Genomic DNA, 14,738 nt, shown 5'->3' with positions numbered 1-14,738 from the left:
TTGGTTCGGGTTGCGGCGTTGACAGATCGGAACACCAACGCAGAACCCTGTTTGAAGCCACTTTGGTCCATTTTCGGCATTCGAGTACGGAAATTGCACCACCAGAGCCCACTAGTATTGCTTTATCGAAACGACAACCCCTTGCTTTTGTTCTCCGTTTCCCGAGTACACTTCAGATGTTGATACCATGTTGTATTCATTCTGCAGCGACATGAACGCAATGCGTCACAAGCGACCGCCTGCTCGATGTTAATCAGGTAGACGACGACCAAGCTATCCTTCAGCTTCTATCCATCTACACTAATACAAAGCGGAAATTATCCGTTATATCAATATCGAGAGTTGGTTAATTATCACTCGAAATTATCAATCAGGTAGCTATCGAACTATTAATATCTAGGTTCTATTGTTATTGATTCAATGCGACTTGATTTTAACGATGCACTGATTAATATATTTGTAGAGTTGAGAATAGGAAATTCACACACTTTCAATGGTATACGTAGAAATGAAATGCGACTTGGTGAGCTGAATAAAAGTGAGGCGGAAATTTACGTCCGCCGCAGAAATTTATGCGACTAATATCCACGCAGAGTTCCGAAATGTAAAACTTTCCGTATCCGTAACGGCGTCGGCGTCCGCAACGTTGGGCGAGAAAAGTTTATTTAATTTTCGCGCCAAAGCAACGACAACGGTTATTTATACGCGCCGTCGGGGTCGCTCCCGGGCTTATTGTTCAAAACGGAAAAATTACAGTCATGAGGCTGGCCTGGCGCAACGCGAAATGTTGCTATTATTATTATTTCGGGAGGGTGAGCGCATAAAGAAACATTCGTTTTAAAAGTCCGTTTAATTTCGTCGTATTTATTTTCCCGCCTTTGTTTTTATTCTTTTACACCCAATAAGTTTTTGCAAATTCGAACAGTAACATTATCTCCCTGTAAGGACGTAAACAAATATCGTTTCAGTAATACTATATATATATATTCAACGACATCAAAGCGTTCCACAGATCTACCAAGTAGAAACATAAGGGGGGCGGACTCAACGGTTTTAGGTTAGGCTTGTGTTGCTGCGGTATTGTTGGTATATAGTGCAAGTGCGATGTGACACAGCTACGGTATTAAGAGCGGGGGTGCTTTGCGGCTTGTACCTAATGCATTATTCAAAAGGACCTAGGTCTTATCATACGTGGTGTTGGGCCCTACGCAACCACGCCTCACCTTTAATGGAAATCACGTCGAAGCCTTATTGGTTTACTCCTTCCTCTCACCGCGTGAAAGGAGATTGATTGATTATTGCTTCTCGTGTTTCAAGTATCAACACTTGACGTATCTTGAGTATTATGTCGTGTTAAAGATTTACAAGCTAATTATTTTTCGGTAAGATCGATTAAAAAACTTCAGAATTACTTTTGATATCATTCATACAGCAAAAGTAAATTTAAGATTAAAAAAAACTTTATAAGCTATATAATTGATCATAATAAGACTCTAGAATGCTATTCCAAATTCATATAATATATAGATCAAGATTTGATGTTACATCCAATTTGAGATAAAAGTTGTTGTCAGCATCATTTCTATGATATCCTAATATTCCTACAACTTTTTTTAGACTTAATTATATTCAAAAACTCATAAAAAATGTTTTAAAAGTCTTCATCACTACTGCATGAGACTCAATTCTTCATCTCTCCACTTCTCCTCTACAGTGATAGATTCCTGCTCTTGAAATGACTTTTTCTTTTTTTTTATTTTCCGTAACCTGGTTTGGGAATATCCACAAGTAGGCCCCTTTCCTTGTAAAAGCGATCTTGAATTAATCTGTTTCGCTTGTCAACATTTTCTCACTTGCCAGGTTTGGACTTCAAGTCTGTAGGCAATGTGCCGCAAACATTCGAAGTATCTTATCCACGCGTGAAGACTTGATAACCCAAAAACGAATGTCCCTTCATCAGCAGGCGTTGTTGCGTATTTAGCCAAGTTATTCATTTCTTTAGGTGTTATACCACAGTTATAACACCTTTGAAATGTATAAATATTGCTTCACTATGTTTTAATTGCAGCGAAATTAATGGAATTACGAACAAGAAGGCATCATCATTTTGGTCCATTTCCCATGTCCGTCCTATACATTTGCTTGTATGTACTTTGTCCTGATGCGCCATCACAATCCCACTTGAACAACATGGTCAAATGGGCGCCTGTATTTAATCAGTGTTACTGCTAATTAAACGTTGAATAATGTGATCAAGCAAAACTTGAAGCTTTACTTCGGCAGTAATCTCCGTGACAGTTTCAAAATATTTGACTTCTTGGGACTCAAAGGGTTAAGACTCATAATATGATATGGACAGCTATACCATCCAGATAACACCCTTTCTTTGCTTCTGGAAGCTTCGTCCATCGCGAAGCTTATCTGCATCTATTCATTAATGCTTAGGTTGCTTCATTTCTTCACTTTCATTCATATCACATCAATTTATTCATTTTTATCACCTCTTTTCTCTAACATCTTGTCATCCGTACCCTCACGTTCATTGCCCCTCTCGACATCGTATTTTCAATCTTTCACCCTTCTCGCGTTTTCTCGCCAACCCTAAATTCCTTTTCGCTTCAACAATCATTTCTTTATACATAACCTCTATTCGATGAATCTCTCGCAGTGATTCTCAATGTGTTCCAGGTGGTGTCTCGAAGTCTATCTTGATTATGTTAGAATGATTTATAAAAGTTTTTATGCTTATAATTTCCGGTCAATACTTGATACGCAAGTGGATCGTTGGCACAAATATTGGTATATACAGAAAATATTGCCAAAACACTCAAAATCTTGTTGCATTTCTTTCAGTAGCAAGATGTTGTGTAATAGTATCTGCATTATCCTGTTTTGAATTTTTTTGAAAATCTTTTTGTTCACAATTCCATGGATTTTTCTAAAAAGCTATTAAACTCCTTATTTTCTTTAATTATATTATACATGGATTATAATTTTAATTAAGATTATAGAAGATTTTTAGTTTTGACATCCTGCTGGTGGGAGTGGCGTCGGTTCTGTAGAGTACCATCGGTTGCGTAGATGCTGCGAACGAGCCGGCGCAGCTTCAGCGTTTGTCCGAGGCGTCGTATCCAGTATTCGCGCGCACTTCTGTCCATGAAGACGACGTCGCGACGCAGCACCGCCGGTTATCAGAGGATATTTCGAACATCGATGCCAATTAATCCAAAAAAAATTAAATAAAAAAATGAATCGTAGCATGTATGTTTGAGGATATATTTTTGTTGGATTAAAAGACTAAAGGTGAAGAAGAACTCAGAGTGATTTTTTGGATATGTGTGCTAAAAGTGTCCGAGAAAGTTTGTTTTAAAACTTTTTTTGATTTAAATTAACGTTGATTTTTGGTGTGGTTTAGGAAGGTGCTTTTTGGTGTTGATGAGAAACTAAACAAAAATGTTGCTACTCCCCATCATCAGCCTGTACTGTCAGATTTTACTACAGTTAATTGGTTAGTTTATTTTAATTTAATAAAATACAAAGCTTCTTTTTAATATCTTTGATCAAACGGCTTTCTATTACAATTAATTGGTTAATACTCTGCATATATATACATAGTATTGTCTATCCAGCGAATATTAATCGGGATCCTGGCACTAATTAGTTTGGTTTCGACCGGAAGTAAATAGTATAGTATTATTCATGTGAAACCCGACAGTCATTAGTGACCACCTCTGAAATTGTACCGCAAATATTACAATGTATCCACAGGTTAATGGAGTTTTATTATTATTATACTAAATTAATAATCGACTTTCTTGTATATCTTGTGTTATAATTTCCCACTTAGAGTTTTAAAGGTTACATTCCTATCTGAAAGCGACATATTTTTAAATTAAGAATAATAACAGAGTGAACTCTGCGACCTCGAGTAACTTAATAAAACTTAAACGACACCGCATTTATTAATTTACTTTTTGTAATTCTCTTTGAGTGTCGGTTCAAATTGTTGAAGAGTCATTCTATTCGGGGAAATAAGGAGTAAAGGTTAATAAGCACCTTTTTTCGTTCTACCCAGTTATTTTAATTAAATAATTTTAAAAACGACCATTTTGTTAGAAGACCATAAAAATTTAGTGTTCTCTTATTTTCTCCTCGAAATCCTATTAATTACAGGTGATAACTATTGGAACGGCGTAAAAACCTTTCTAAGTGTGTAGAAACTACTAAGAGCACATCACCCTTTGTAGAAATACATTCACAGGTTCATTGTTATTGGCCCCTCGTAATAGTTGATGGACATTTTAACGACGTCGGTTTTTACTGCCTACCTATTCGTTACACTTTATCACTCAGTTATAAAAGGCTAATGTAACTGTCGAGAATGTTTATTGCCAATATATAGGTTGGTAATGCGTTATAAAGGTGAATATTGAGGGTATAAATTGTCGCGAAAATTATTCGTTAGATAATTTGTGTTTAACATGTTGTATCTTTTTTGTTTCCTAATTACAACTTTGATAATACCGATAAAATTTAAATGTACAATTCGCTTTAATATTACCATTTTAATTTAGATCTTCGATAAAAAGCATGCACTTAAAGTATATTTTTCTCCACGAAAAAAACCGTTTATCTTGATTTGGATTGCACGCGAAGTGTTTTGTGATTTTAGATTGAGAAAAGCGGAAAATTGCTACTACTATTCGGTGCGAGTCGTTTATAATAAACGACTTTTCTAACGTATTTGATATAATGGAGATTTTGCATGCATTTAAACATGTTATTGGAATCATATTTATAGTACAACCATATATAAATATAAATCCTTGATTTATCACAATTCAAATAGTGTTTTAGTTCGTTTTACAAAATCCGGACGCGTAACATCCTTAGGGATTCGTGTGGCTATTATCGGAAGGTAGCCACAAGCGTACCATTAATATCCCTTTTTCGTTTTCAACGTTCGTTTTAACGTACATATAGGGAATCCGAGGGGTAACAAATTGGAAAAACAAAAATGCGCGCCAGGAACTATGCTCCCTATAGGGCAACTATTCTTGCGTTTCGACGAATCTATATATTTTACGAACGGGGGCGGGTACAACTACCTCGCAAATTCTGCCCTCACGATCAACTCGGACCCATTTCGAAACCAACCTCTTGCAACCACTTATTTTAATACTTCTGGGACCACAATCTTAGAAAAAGCCTGAAAGGAATTCGTTCAAAATAAAACCAAAACAATAATTTTCATTTTATGGTGGCGTGTGGGCACAAACGATTTCCTACTTTACATATTGATTAAACATACTATATAATATCTGGCATTCCAATTCTAGGTAATAGAATATAGAGACTGTTTCAAAGCTGGGGTTTACATGGAATTTACAAACATCAATAGCAACGTGCTCTATCGAAATCTGCATTTAGAACATGGAATATACCTACGTAAATTTAATTGGAGAAATCCGATTAATAACTGACACAAACGTTAATACATTTACTTGTTTTAAAATCAAACAAAAATGTAAGCTTAAACTTAATACTTATAGTATCCATTAAGCCATAACAAACACGGTAATCAACTAAAAACGTTTCTAAGTAGTTTTTAATTCACCGGGAAACGACGACGATCTCGAAAGCGGTCCATTTGAGCCCATTTGGAGGAATGCACCGATAATGGCTTCGCAGTTGGCAACAATGTCTGCAGATAACGGATATTTAAAACCGAGGGCGTACAGTAAAGTCTCCCTTCTCGCTTGTTGAAACTCGCTATCGTTCCGAAAACGCCACCCGCTGTAGATTAGAGGAAAGGTCCGACTTCCGACCCCGTTCAAATTGAATTAGGCGTTAATTAATCTTCGTTTGCGGACTACGACAGAAGAATTTTAAGGAGCCCTCGGACGGTTCCAGGGATTCGACCAATTGACTCGACTCACATTTCCCGTTAGTGTTGGCCGTTTACTGTTCGGATTACGTGTTAGCGTGTTGGTGTTTGAAATTAAATGTCCGGATGTTTGTGAGAAGGAATTATAAAGCTAGAATCATTTTGAAATTAAAATTAAATTACAACTAAAATCATTTTTTTGTGGTTATTAATTAAAACTAATTTCGAATAAAAATGATTCTTTAAAACTTCTTGGTTAAAAAAATATAATATTTGATCAGAGATTAAAATAAAGAAGTTGTCGACAAAAAAAACCAAAAAGTTTTAGGAATAGCTTCTTCAAAAATTGTTTTGGAATCACGAAATTTTTAGGGATTATGTTAAAAAGTATTCAGATTCCAATATAAACTACGAAATTGTTATTAAATTTGTGATGGACAAGTTTTTGGTGATTAGATCTAAAATCGCCAAAAATGAAGGTTTTTGAGGTTATAAAAAATTTATAACTTTTTTATAAACAAAATTGGAATCATAAAACTTTTATGAGTTGTACTAAAAAGAATGTAGATTCAAATAAAAAATTCGAATTTGTTTCAACGATTGAAATAAAAATGTTGTGGGTGGGAAAAATGAATCATCGAAAATCAACTAAAATTCGAGATTTAAAGTTATAGGAATTCATAACTTTTTCAAAAAATGGTTTGAAATCATAAAATTTTTATCAATTACACTAAATATGGTGTAAATTACGATTGAAGAATTGAAATTTAAATTAAGACGTTGTAAGAATCATGAATGAAGCCACAAAAATCCTTACAAGTTCTCTCATCTGCAACTTTCCATCAACTCCTCCTCTTTTTCTTTGTCCTTGCGGTTATGCAGTTCTTATGTCATCTCAAATATCATAATCCTATCCAGTTTTGAATTTCCAGCAGTTTTTCTTCAGTTATCCATTTTATGGCTTAGTCTTTCTGTCTCATCCTTTATAGGCGATTCTTCACAGCTATAGGTTATTATACTTCTAATTATTGAGTTCTAACTCTGTATTTGTTTTCTTTTATTAAATGTGTTTTGCAAGTTCGATTTCTTTTTGTTTTTTGTCTCCAAGCCACTCTGCGAACGGCCTTTGTCCTCTAGCTTCTGAACCCAAACATATCCCTGGAGTCTCTATCCGTCGCGTCCTCTCACTCATCCTGACCACATGTTCTGCCCATTGCAATCACTAGATCCCGATGTACACTAAGAGCATTGCAGCTATAGTTCCTGGTTATATCTTTATATTCTCATATATTGAGCTTACAATCCTTCTGAAGATTTTCCTCTTAAAGGGGTGTCTGCTTTCCAGATTGTAGTAGTATTAGATCTTACATGGTATCATTTGAAATAAATGTGAACCCAACCCAACCCAACCCAACCTGAATTCTCTATTTTTCTATGAACATTTTGAATTTACATCTTCCTATAAATCCAAGCGTATCATAAAAAGACACCTTCATATAATGGTGTATATTTTTAATATCATCCCATATCAATGAAAAAAAATTTCATAACAATAAAAAAAAATAAGAATGTATTCAACATATAAACTCACATCAAAAGCATATTATAAAAAATAAACCTTACGACCTACATGTATTGCGTTCGCAACGAGGCGAAACGAAGCAAAAGCGACACGTTTCCGGGGTTTTCCCCCCAAGTTTTTTAATTAAAAATCCTCCAAGTTCTCATTTCCTTCGACGAAGCCTTCACCAAACATAAACAAAGCGAGTTTAACTTGACTAAAAGAAAAAAAGTCGCGGAGAATCGTGGCGGTACTTGTAACTAACCGTCAGAGATGAAAGGGTTTTTCCACCGTGTGAATCCCCGAGAGTTGATTACATACCTGAGGGTCGTCGCCGTGGTAATATTCTTCTTCGGAGACCACGAGGATAATTATAATAGTCGAAGCGGAATTAAATTCCGTTTATCTCGGCAGATTTTAACGAGGGACCCTTTTGGTGTCTGTATACTCCCAAAACCCTAACCCTAACGTTTCTGTGTTTACACGACGATGATTGTAGTTACGCTTACTGTATAGCCCCTAGCTTTGCGTTGCTTAGTGTAAAACGATTCTGATTCTGATGGGTGTTATTTGATGTTGAACTAAGTAATAAATTTAAAAAAAAGAAAGGAACCTTTTCTCACAAAGAAAGTATATCAATTTTACGCATGATAAACTGAATTGAATACTTCTTTTTCCGTGGTATCTCGAAACATGGCGTGTGTATGCGCATATATTTCGATATGGCTTTATTTAATGCCATTGATATAAACGTGAAACCGTATCGCTGCGAACACATGCGTTTCCTCTCACACAGAAACCGACATCAAAGTTCTCTCCAATGTGTGGTAAACAGATAATATTCTAAGGTTTTCCTTTTAGACATTTTTCTCGGAGGATTGCAATTTCCAATTCGCGTCAAATGGAGAATTCGATATTGATTAAAACTAAGGGAATGTTCAAGTTTGCCCCAATTCGAAACCGAAGTGGAGTCCTGTTGTAATTAAACTTATATTGACACCTACGTCGCTTGACCCCCGACATTCCCTTTTCGTCTCTGAAATGGGGATGGTTTGGTGAAAATCTATCCAATTATAGCAAGCTACTCCGCTCGGATTATTACGAATTCAACTTGTGTTAACACCCTTTGCGGCCCCCTGAGCGGCATTCAGCGCGATTACCCGAGTCAAATCGAGTATTCCCAGTGATGGAACGTGCTGAATTTCCATGTAACTTCGGTCTAGGTAAGTTTAAATAAAAATATCCCAAGAAAATTCATTCGAAAATTTTTATTAAATAAACTCAACAAATAAATTAATTAATTAATTATAATAAAACGTGTAAAAGAAAGAGACAAGTTCGATGACAAAAAATAACGTACAATAAGTAACTGCGATTACAAAAGGGATTTGGGTAATTTTTGAAAATAAATTTCGATAAAATTTGACTAATTCAAGATGTTCTTGCTGCGTTTGATCTTTTTGGAGATTCTAAATAAAAAAAAAATAATTAAAATATTAATAATTGCATCTTTTTTCTTACTTTTTTCCTGCCATTTTTGTATCTTTCGTACATAATTCCACCTTCCACGAAATTTCCTATTAAAAGAAATAGTTATTTTCAAATCCCAATTTCGACCAAACCAAATAACGAAAAATGTCTGGTAATAAATTACAACACGCCCAATTGAGAACTCGGGTCAAAGTAACCTTACCTAATAAGTTCTGATCGTTTGACGATTTATCTTCGCCTATAAACGTTTCTAAATCAATTGGAAAATATTTGGTGAATTTATTAAAATTGGGATGATTTTTTAAAGCAGTTTCATCAATTCCTTGTCGATTTAAACTTTCTAATTCGTTGTATTCGTTTATTCGTCTCTTGACGATGTTTGGTTGAATTTGATCTTAAAGAATTATAATTTAATCGTTAAATAAAAATTAAAATTTTATACTCACTCATAGAAACTTTTTCTTCTTTGGCTGAACGCAGTTGAAACGCTAAAATTGTACGAATAATTTTTAAGAAATTAAACGAGATTTAATTTAACAAAATAATTTTAAGACGTGAATCCAAATATTAATCAAAAACGCGAAACGTCTAATTTCTAATTGAAATATGACAAGATATAGTAACTATATATTAACTAACCTGCACCATCATCCTTAACTTTGCTTTCAAATCTCTTTAAATTCCTTTCCTTTTCGTAATTTTCTTCGTTGGCAATTTCTTTAAGACGCCCATTTTTAATATAAGTAGAAATTAAGATTTTTAACCGTTTACTTCCCTTTTTCCTCGGAGGTCTTTCCGGTGGGTTTGAATCGTTTGAATTCATTTTATTGTAACGTTCAATTAAAGTTTGCACTCCAAGATTCAAAAATGTCGTAGAGACGATTGTTTTGTATCCATTTTGTGTGTTTGGTCGATTCACATTCGCGGCGTTAAAGTTTTCTTTTAAACCTTTCTCGAACATCGTAATATAACAAAAACCCTACCCACCAAAGCTATTTAAATTTGTTACGCTAAATATTTTTGTTTAAAATGCTGCAATTCCGATAATAAACTGCAAAATTGTTTTGTTACTCATAAAAAATTACAAATTATATCTTATCAATTTCGTATCGGTTTTAATCAATATCGTACAAGGTTTACACATTGTAATGTTTAAAACGTCACGTTTACTTTTTATATAATTTATTTTGCTTTAAACAAAATACATCGTAACATTTGATGACGCAATGTTTTAAACGTACCAATATCGCGGAACCGGAAGTGTGATCGTTATATTTTTAGTGTTCACCGAGTGGTGGGTGGTTAATATTTATATGGGCAGTTCTCCCTGGAGCTTATAATGCGTATAATAACGGTAGGACTCAGTGGGATATCCTGGTGCAGCACAGCTGCAATGTGACACAAGCCATTACGTCCATAAACGCCGATATTATATTTTGTAGAAGTGCGGCAGGTATGGTTTCTCTCGTTCCAAAATGCCGATCGCGTTGGTTCTCTAGCGACGGTATCGATCCATTCTAACTCGATTCCAGCACGATTCCGGGCAGCTACCTCCAGCATTATCGTTTTATTTCAACCATTTTTGGGTTAAACAAAATTTAATAAAATATACAAAAATTTAACCAAAAATATTTGAAGTAAAATTATCTGATAATAGGATTTTTATTTAATTCACTTTTACACTTAGGATAAGTAAAGTTTATTAATACCAAATTTCAAAACTCCATATCTCAAACAGTAATTGACATATCAAGATTATTTAAAAAACGTTTTATAATAAATTTAATCTAGTTTCAATACACCAAAAATAATTATTTCATTCCTATAAGTTACAGTGATACGATTATTTTAATTCGATTATGCTGTCATAGAGGTTAACTTGATAAAAATGCAATGTCAAGAACGAATTTAGATATCATCTTGAAATTAAAACCATTTTAAAACAAATTTAATTAGTATTTGACGACTTGAAAATTATTGCTTTATTATTTTAAATTTAGATATTATGATTTTTTAATTCATCGCTTCATATCAAGCTAAAAACACCACACTTCAAAGATGTGATTCATGATTTAAAATGTATTTTATAGTAAATTTTATCATCAACTTTGTCATTGTTAGATTGATTAAAAAAAATTAATTAAAAAATGAAAAACTTCTACAATGATATGAACCAATAAAATTTCCGAAATAATGTTGAATTTCGTGTTCAAATATTAACCAGGCTACGTATATATTACATAGAGACGTGACAAACCGTTGTTTTGTTGAACAATGCATATAACAATCGGTACAGCGTCGCTTTGAGTGTTTACTTATTGATTGATTTGTTTGTTATTTTTGCTTCAATTTTTATAAATTTCAAAAAGTGTATTTGCGTTTGGACCTGTTTATTTAAAACTGTGTGTATTTATGTCAAGCATTGGTTATCAATTTTGGCGTGCTCTTTATAAACATATTTACTTCATACGATTACAACGTTGTTTTATAATAATTATGTTATTGACACGGTTCGCTAATTTTCAATTTAAATTTGGAATTTGAAATAGAGTCAAAGATAAGATAAATTAGTATCGCCCCCGGTGTCTTTGTACATAAGACAAAGTTCCTTATTAAATAATAAAATTAATTGGACCAAAGTTCTGACAGGCTACAGATTCCCATCAAGTAGTAATTTCCGTCCCAACTTTGTACGTTAAACACTCGATCACTCTACTACCCAACCCTACATCTAAGATGCCATTTCCGAAGATTTAAAGACCACTTAGTTTGCTTGGCATTACTTCTTAAAATAAATAGATTGGTTAAGAGGATTATTTTATGATTTCTTTTAATTCAATTCTTTAAAAAAGAAATAGAACGAGAGAGCTTTTAGCTTTATGTGTATAAAAAGAGAACCTAATACAAGTCACTGGCCGTGTATTTAATTTTTCTCCTAACACGCGAACCGGAAACGTCGTCAAAAGGACACATACTCGACGAGCTCTCCTAGTCCCATTCTCGAACATGGGCAATGTAAATACGGTCATGGCTGGCGCTTCCGGTCCGGCTTCCGGTTGAAAAACCAATCCGGGAAAGCGAACGAGTTAACTGCAGTTACTGCTGCTACACTTGCCCGGTGTAGAGCAGCTCCCTCTATGGCTCAGCAACTACGAATACAGAGAGAGAGCTTAAACCATCTGAGGCGTAAAGATATAACGCTCTACTTTGGATACGCTTGAAAAATTCACTCGTCCCTTTTTGTCCGTTCGTATAAGGGCTTCTCAGTATAAAAATCGAACAATATCAAAGACTTAAAATTTTTACTTTAATCTTTAATTCTTTCGATACATTTAATTCAGATAGTGTTTGAGGAATAAATTTGAAATTCTCGTTTCTTGGAAAGAGAAAGAGAGATGAATATTTAGCAGCACACAATTTTGACTTTGATCCTTTCAGTGTGACGGAGCGCAAATAGGATGAATGCGCTAAGGTGGGTAAATATGAAAACCTATAGGGTCCCAGCGGTAAAACGGCTCAGTTGAGGCGATATCTCAAATGCATTTCCTAGAAAACGTTCCCCTTTACCCCTCACCTCATATCTACGTTGAGGTATAACACTTCACGAACGATAACCATTGTGCGAAACCCGATGGCGTATCGTGCCTGCGTTTGAAAATTCTCTTGGATAGATGTCCCGTCAAATTCAATGATGAAATCAACGATGAATACAACATAAAAAAGCTTTAATAAATACATCAAATGTCGATAAACAGCGATATCTTGAGACTGAAAAAGTAACGTTTTGATTCGAAAGATGCATTTTGCTTCTATTCGTTCGTTCATTTCACACAATCATGCATTTGTTATGAGAGAGTTCTTTGTATGGTTCACTCACATAAGCTTTTGCGAGCTCGAGACGCATACATTACCATTTTATGATATAAATGAACTTCCGCGCACTTATCTATTCCACGAACGTTTAGAGGAACGGGTAACAAAAGGGGCCCAGTTTCATTGTCGTAGACGCTAGCTTTGCCCGTTTGCCTCCGGCACAACAACAATTATCGCCAACTAACGAGACCCCCTTTGTCTAAATGTAATAAGAACTTTGAATAAATTACTAAAAAGAAAAAAAAATTGTAAAATCAATTTTTAATTTCATTTTAAAATTTTGCGTATAAAAAAGGATAATTAAAATGAATTGAATTCGAAATCCATTATGAGTTGAACAAAATCCGGATTCGTTCAATAATCGAATATCTAGTTGAATACTTTGTATGTTCCAAAATTATTAATCGTACGAATTATTTTTTCAACCGATTCATTAGTGATTTAGCAATTGTAATAACAATTTTAATGTTTCGCGTCCATTCAAAATTTTTTGGTAATAAAACAAAAAAGCTCGCCTGAAAACCTAAAAACAATGAATAGATGAATAATTGATAGCTAGACGATCAATCATAAAGAAAAAAATATTAAAACGGTTTCGATCAACAATACAGTGTATTTTATATCTCTAATAAATAATAGAAAATCCGAACCCCGTGAAAACCGGAAATCGTTTATAAATAAACATCTAGGTCAGCAAGGATATAAATCGTCATCTATGAAAATGATAAATATGAAAGGGGGGTTAATGGCTCGGTAAAAATAAGATTTCAATAGTCCCAGGAAAACAAAAGGGGCCTTCGCAGCCTTTCCATTGATTGATTTATGTGGAGCATCGAATGTCGTAGTTGTGCAATTTATGAACCAGGTCGGTATTTCACCTAAAACAATACTACCCCGAATTATTACCATACATCCTCTCAAATTTCTTATCGATCGAAACTTTTAAAATCATACTTGATTAAAACTTTCCTGAAAATTATGAAAATTACACAGATATTGAGTAAAAAACAAACTTTGCTCTCCTTACTACCCGAGATAATAATATGTTTTCCACTCAAAGTGGCGCCCGACGCTAAGGCCCCAGGTCTTGTCCCAGTTTCGGAGAGCACAAATTACGTTCGTTGCGCGAAAATAAAAACACGGCGTCTTCGTCGTCGTCGTTGTTCACTTATTACGTCCCTGGAAAAGCCGTTTGGATGCATTTTAGTATTTTCCCTCTACCACCCTAACTGTGTTGTGGCTTGGATGGGACAGAGAAAGCAACAAACAAAGAAGTTAACGTGGTCCCGAGTTAAAAACTTCATCCCGTGCGGATTCAAATAAATGCTCTACTATATTTTACGCTTTATTCTTACGCTTTATTATTACGCTTTATTTGTACGCTTTATTTGTACGTTTTATCTTTACGATTACGATGGAAAAATTTCCCCAAATACCTTTCCCTTCCTTCTTGAATACCCCAATTCTTTCCACAATTTGTCATAACTCTCTAGATAATATCTCAAGCAATAAAACTTGTATTTAATTTTCATTTTATTTTTGATTGTTGCTTTCTTCTCCACTTCTACATTCCCTTGTGGCATGTTTCCGTAATACATAAAGTAATCTCGGTGAACGTCGAGCAGGGAAGAGTTAGCAAACTCTAATCCACGACTAAATACCTGACCACAAAGCTGAGGGTGAGCTTATATTGTACACGCAAGGGACGATGCAAACATGTTTTAATACTAACCGCGTGTATACTGGAACAACTTTCCATTGTATTTATACGTCAATTAACGTGTTTATTATTTTTATTGGTATTCATGGTTCAATCAATAAACTTTTGTATCTGTCTTCTAGGAAACTATCCGTCAAGATAAAGTTTATATTGTATAATATTAGTTGAAATACTTTAACTATTAACTATTATTATATTAATTAAAA

General features: G+C 34.4%; 2 protein-coding genes across 2 annotated transcripts in view; one reads left to right on the top strand and one right to left on the bottom strand.

The window, feature by feature from the left end:
• Positions 1-3,125: 3,125 nt before the first annotated feature.
• The window catches only part of LOC111428263 (uncharacterized), a 47,704-nt gene continuing 36,091 nt past the window's right edge, over positions 3,126-14,738 (top strand). Inside the window, exons 1-2 of the mRNA XM_023063713.2 lie at positions 3,126-3,359; positions 3,416-3,508. Of these exons, the coding sequence (XP_022919481.1) occupies positions 3,454-3,508 (55 nt within the window). The 5' untranslated portion in view covers positions 3,126-3,359; positions 3,416-3,453. The remainder of the gene's footprint in view (positions 3,360-3,415; positions 3,509-14,738) is intronic.
• On the bottom strand, positions 8,702-9,995 carry LOC111428265 (uncharacterized). Its single transcript, XM_023063716.2, has 5 exons — positions 9,579-9,995; positions 9,386-9,427; positions 9,142-9,333; positions 8,970-9,025; positions 8,702-8,917 (listed from the first exon to the last, which is right to left on the bottom strand). The coding sequence occupies exons 1-5, from the start codon at positions 9,898-9,900 to the stop codon at positions 8,750-8,752; spliced, it is 780 nt and encodes a 259-aa protein (XP_022919484.2). The 5' UTR covers positions 9,901-9,995; the 3' UTR covers positions 8,702-8,749.

Source organism: Onthophagus taurus, chromosome 10, assembly GCF_036711975.1.
Source record: "Onthophagus taurus isolate NC chromosome 10, IU_Otau_3.0, whole genome shotgun sequence".
In the NCBI taxonomy this organism is placed as follows: Eukaryota; Metazoa; Arthropoda; class Insecta; order Coleoptera; family Scarabaeidae; genus Onthophagus; species Onthophagus taurus.
This window is presented reverse-complemented; position numbering and strand designations above follow the sequence as displayed.

What these genes read in the sequence shown, in the direction of transcription:
- LOC111428265 (XM_023063716.2), bottom strand. Translation starts at nt 9,900, where the DNA reads ATGTTCGAGAAAGGTTTAAAAGAAAACTTTAACGCCGCGAATGTGAAT. An exon ending in AGTTAAGGATGATGGTGCAG is followed by an intron (nt 9,428 to 9,578) that starts GTTAGTTAATAT and finishes GTACAATTTTAG; the next exon opens with CGTTTCAACTGCGTTCAGCC. An exon ending in AAACGATCAGAACTTATTAG is followed by an intron (nt 9,026 to 9,141) that starts GTAAGGTTACTT and finishes TTCTTTTAATAG; the next exon opens with GAAATTTCGTGGAAGGTGGA.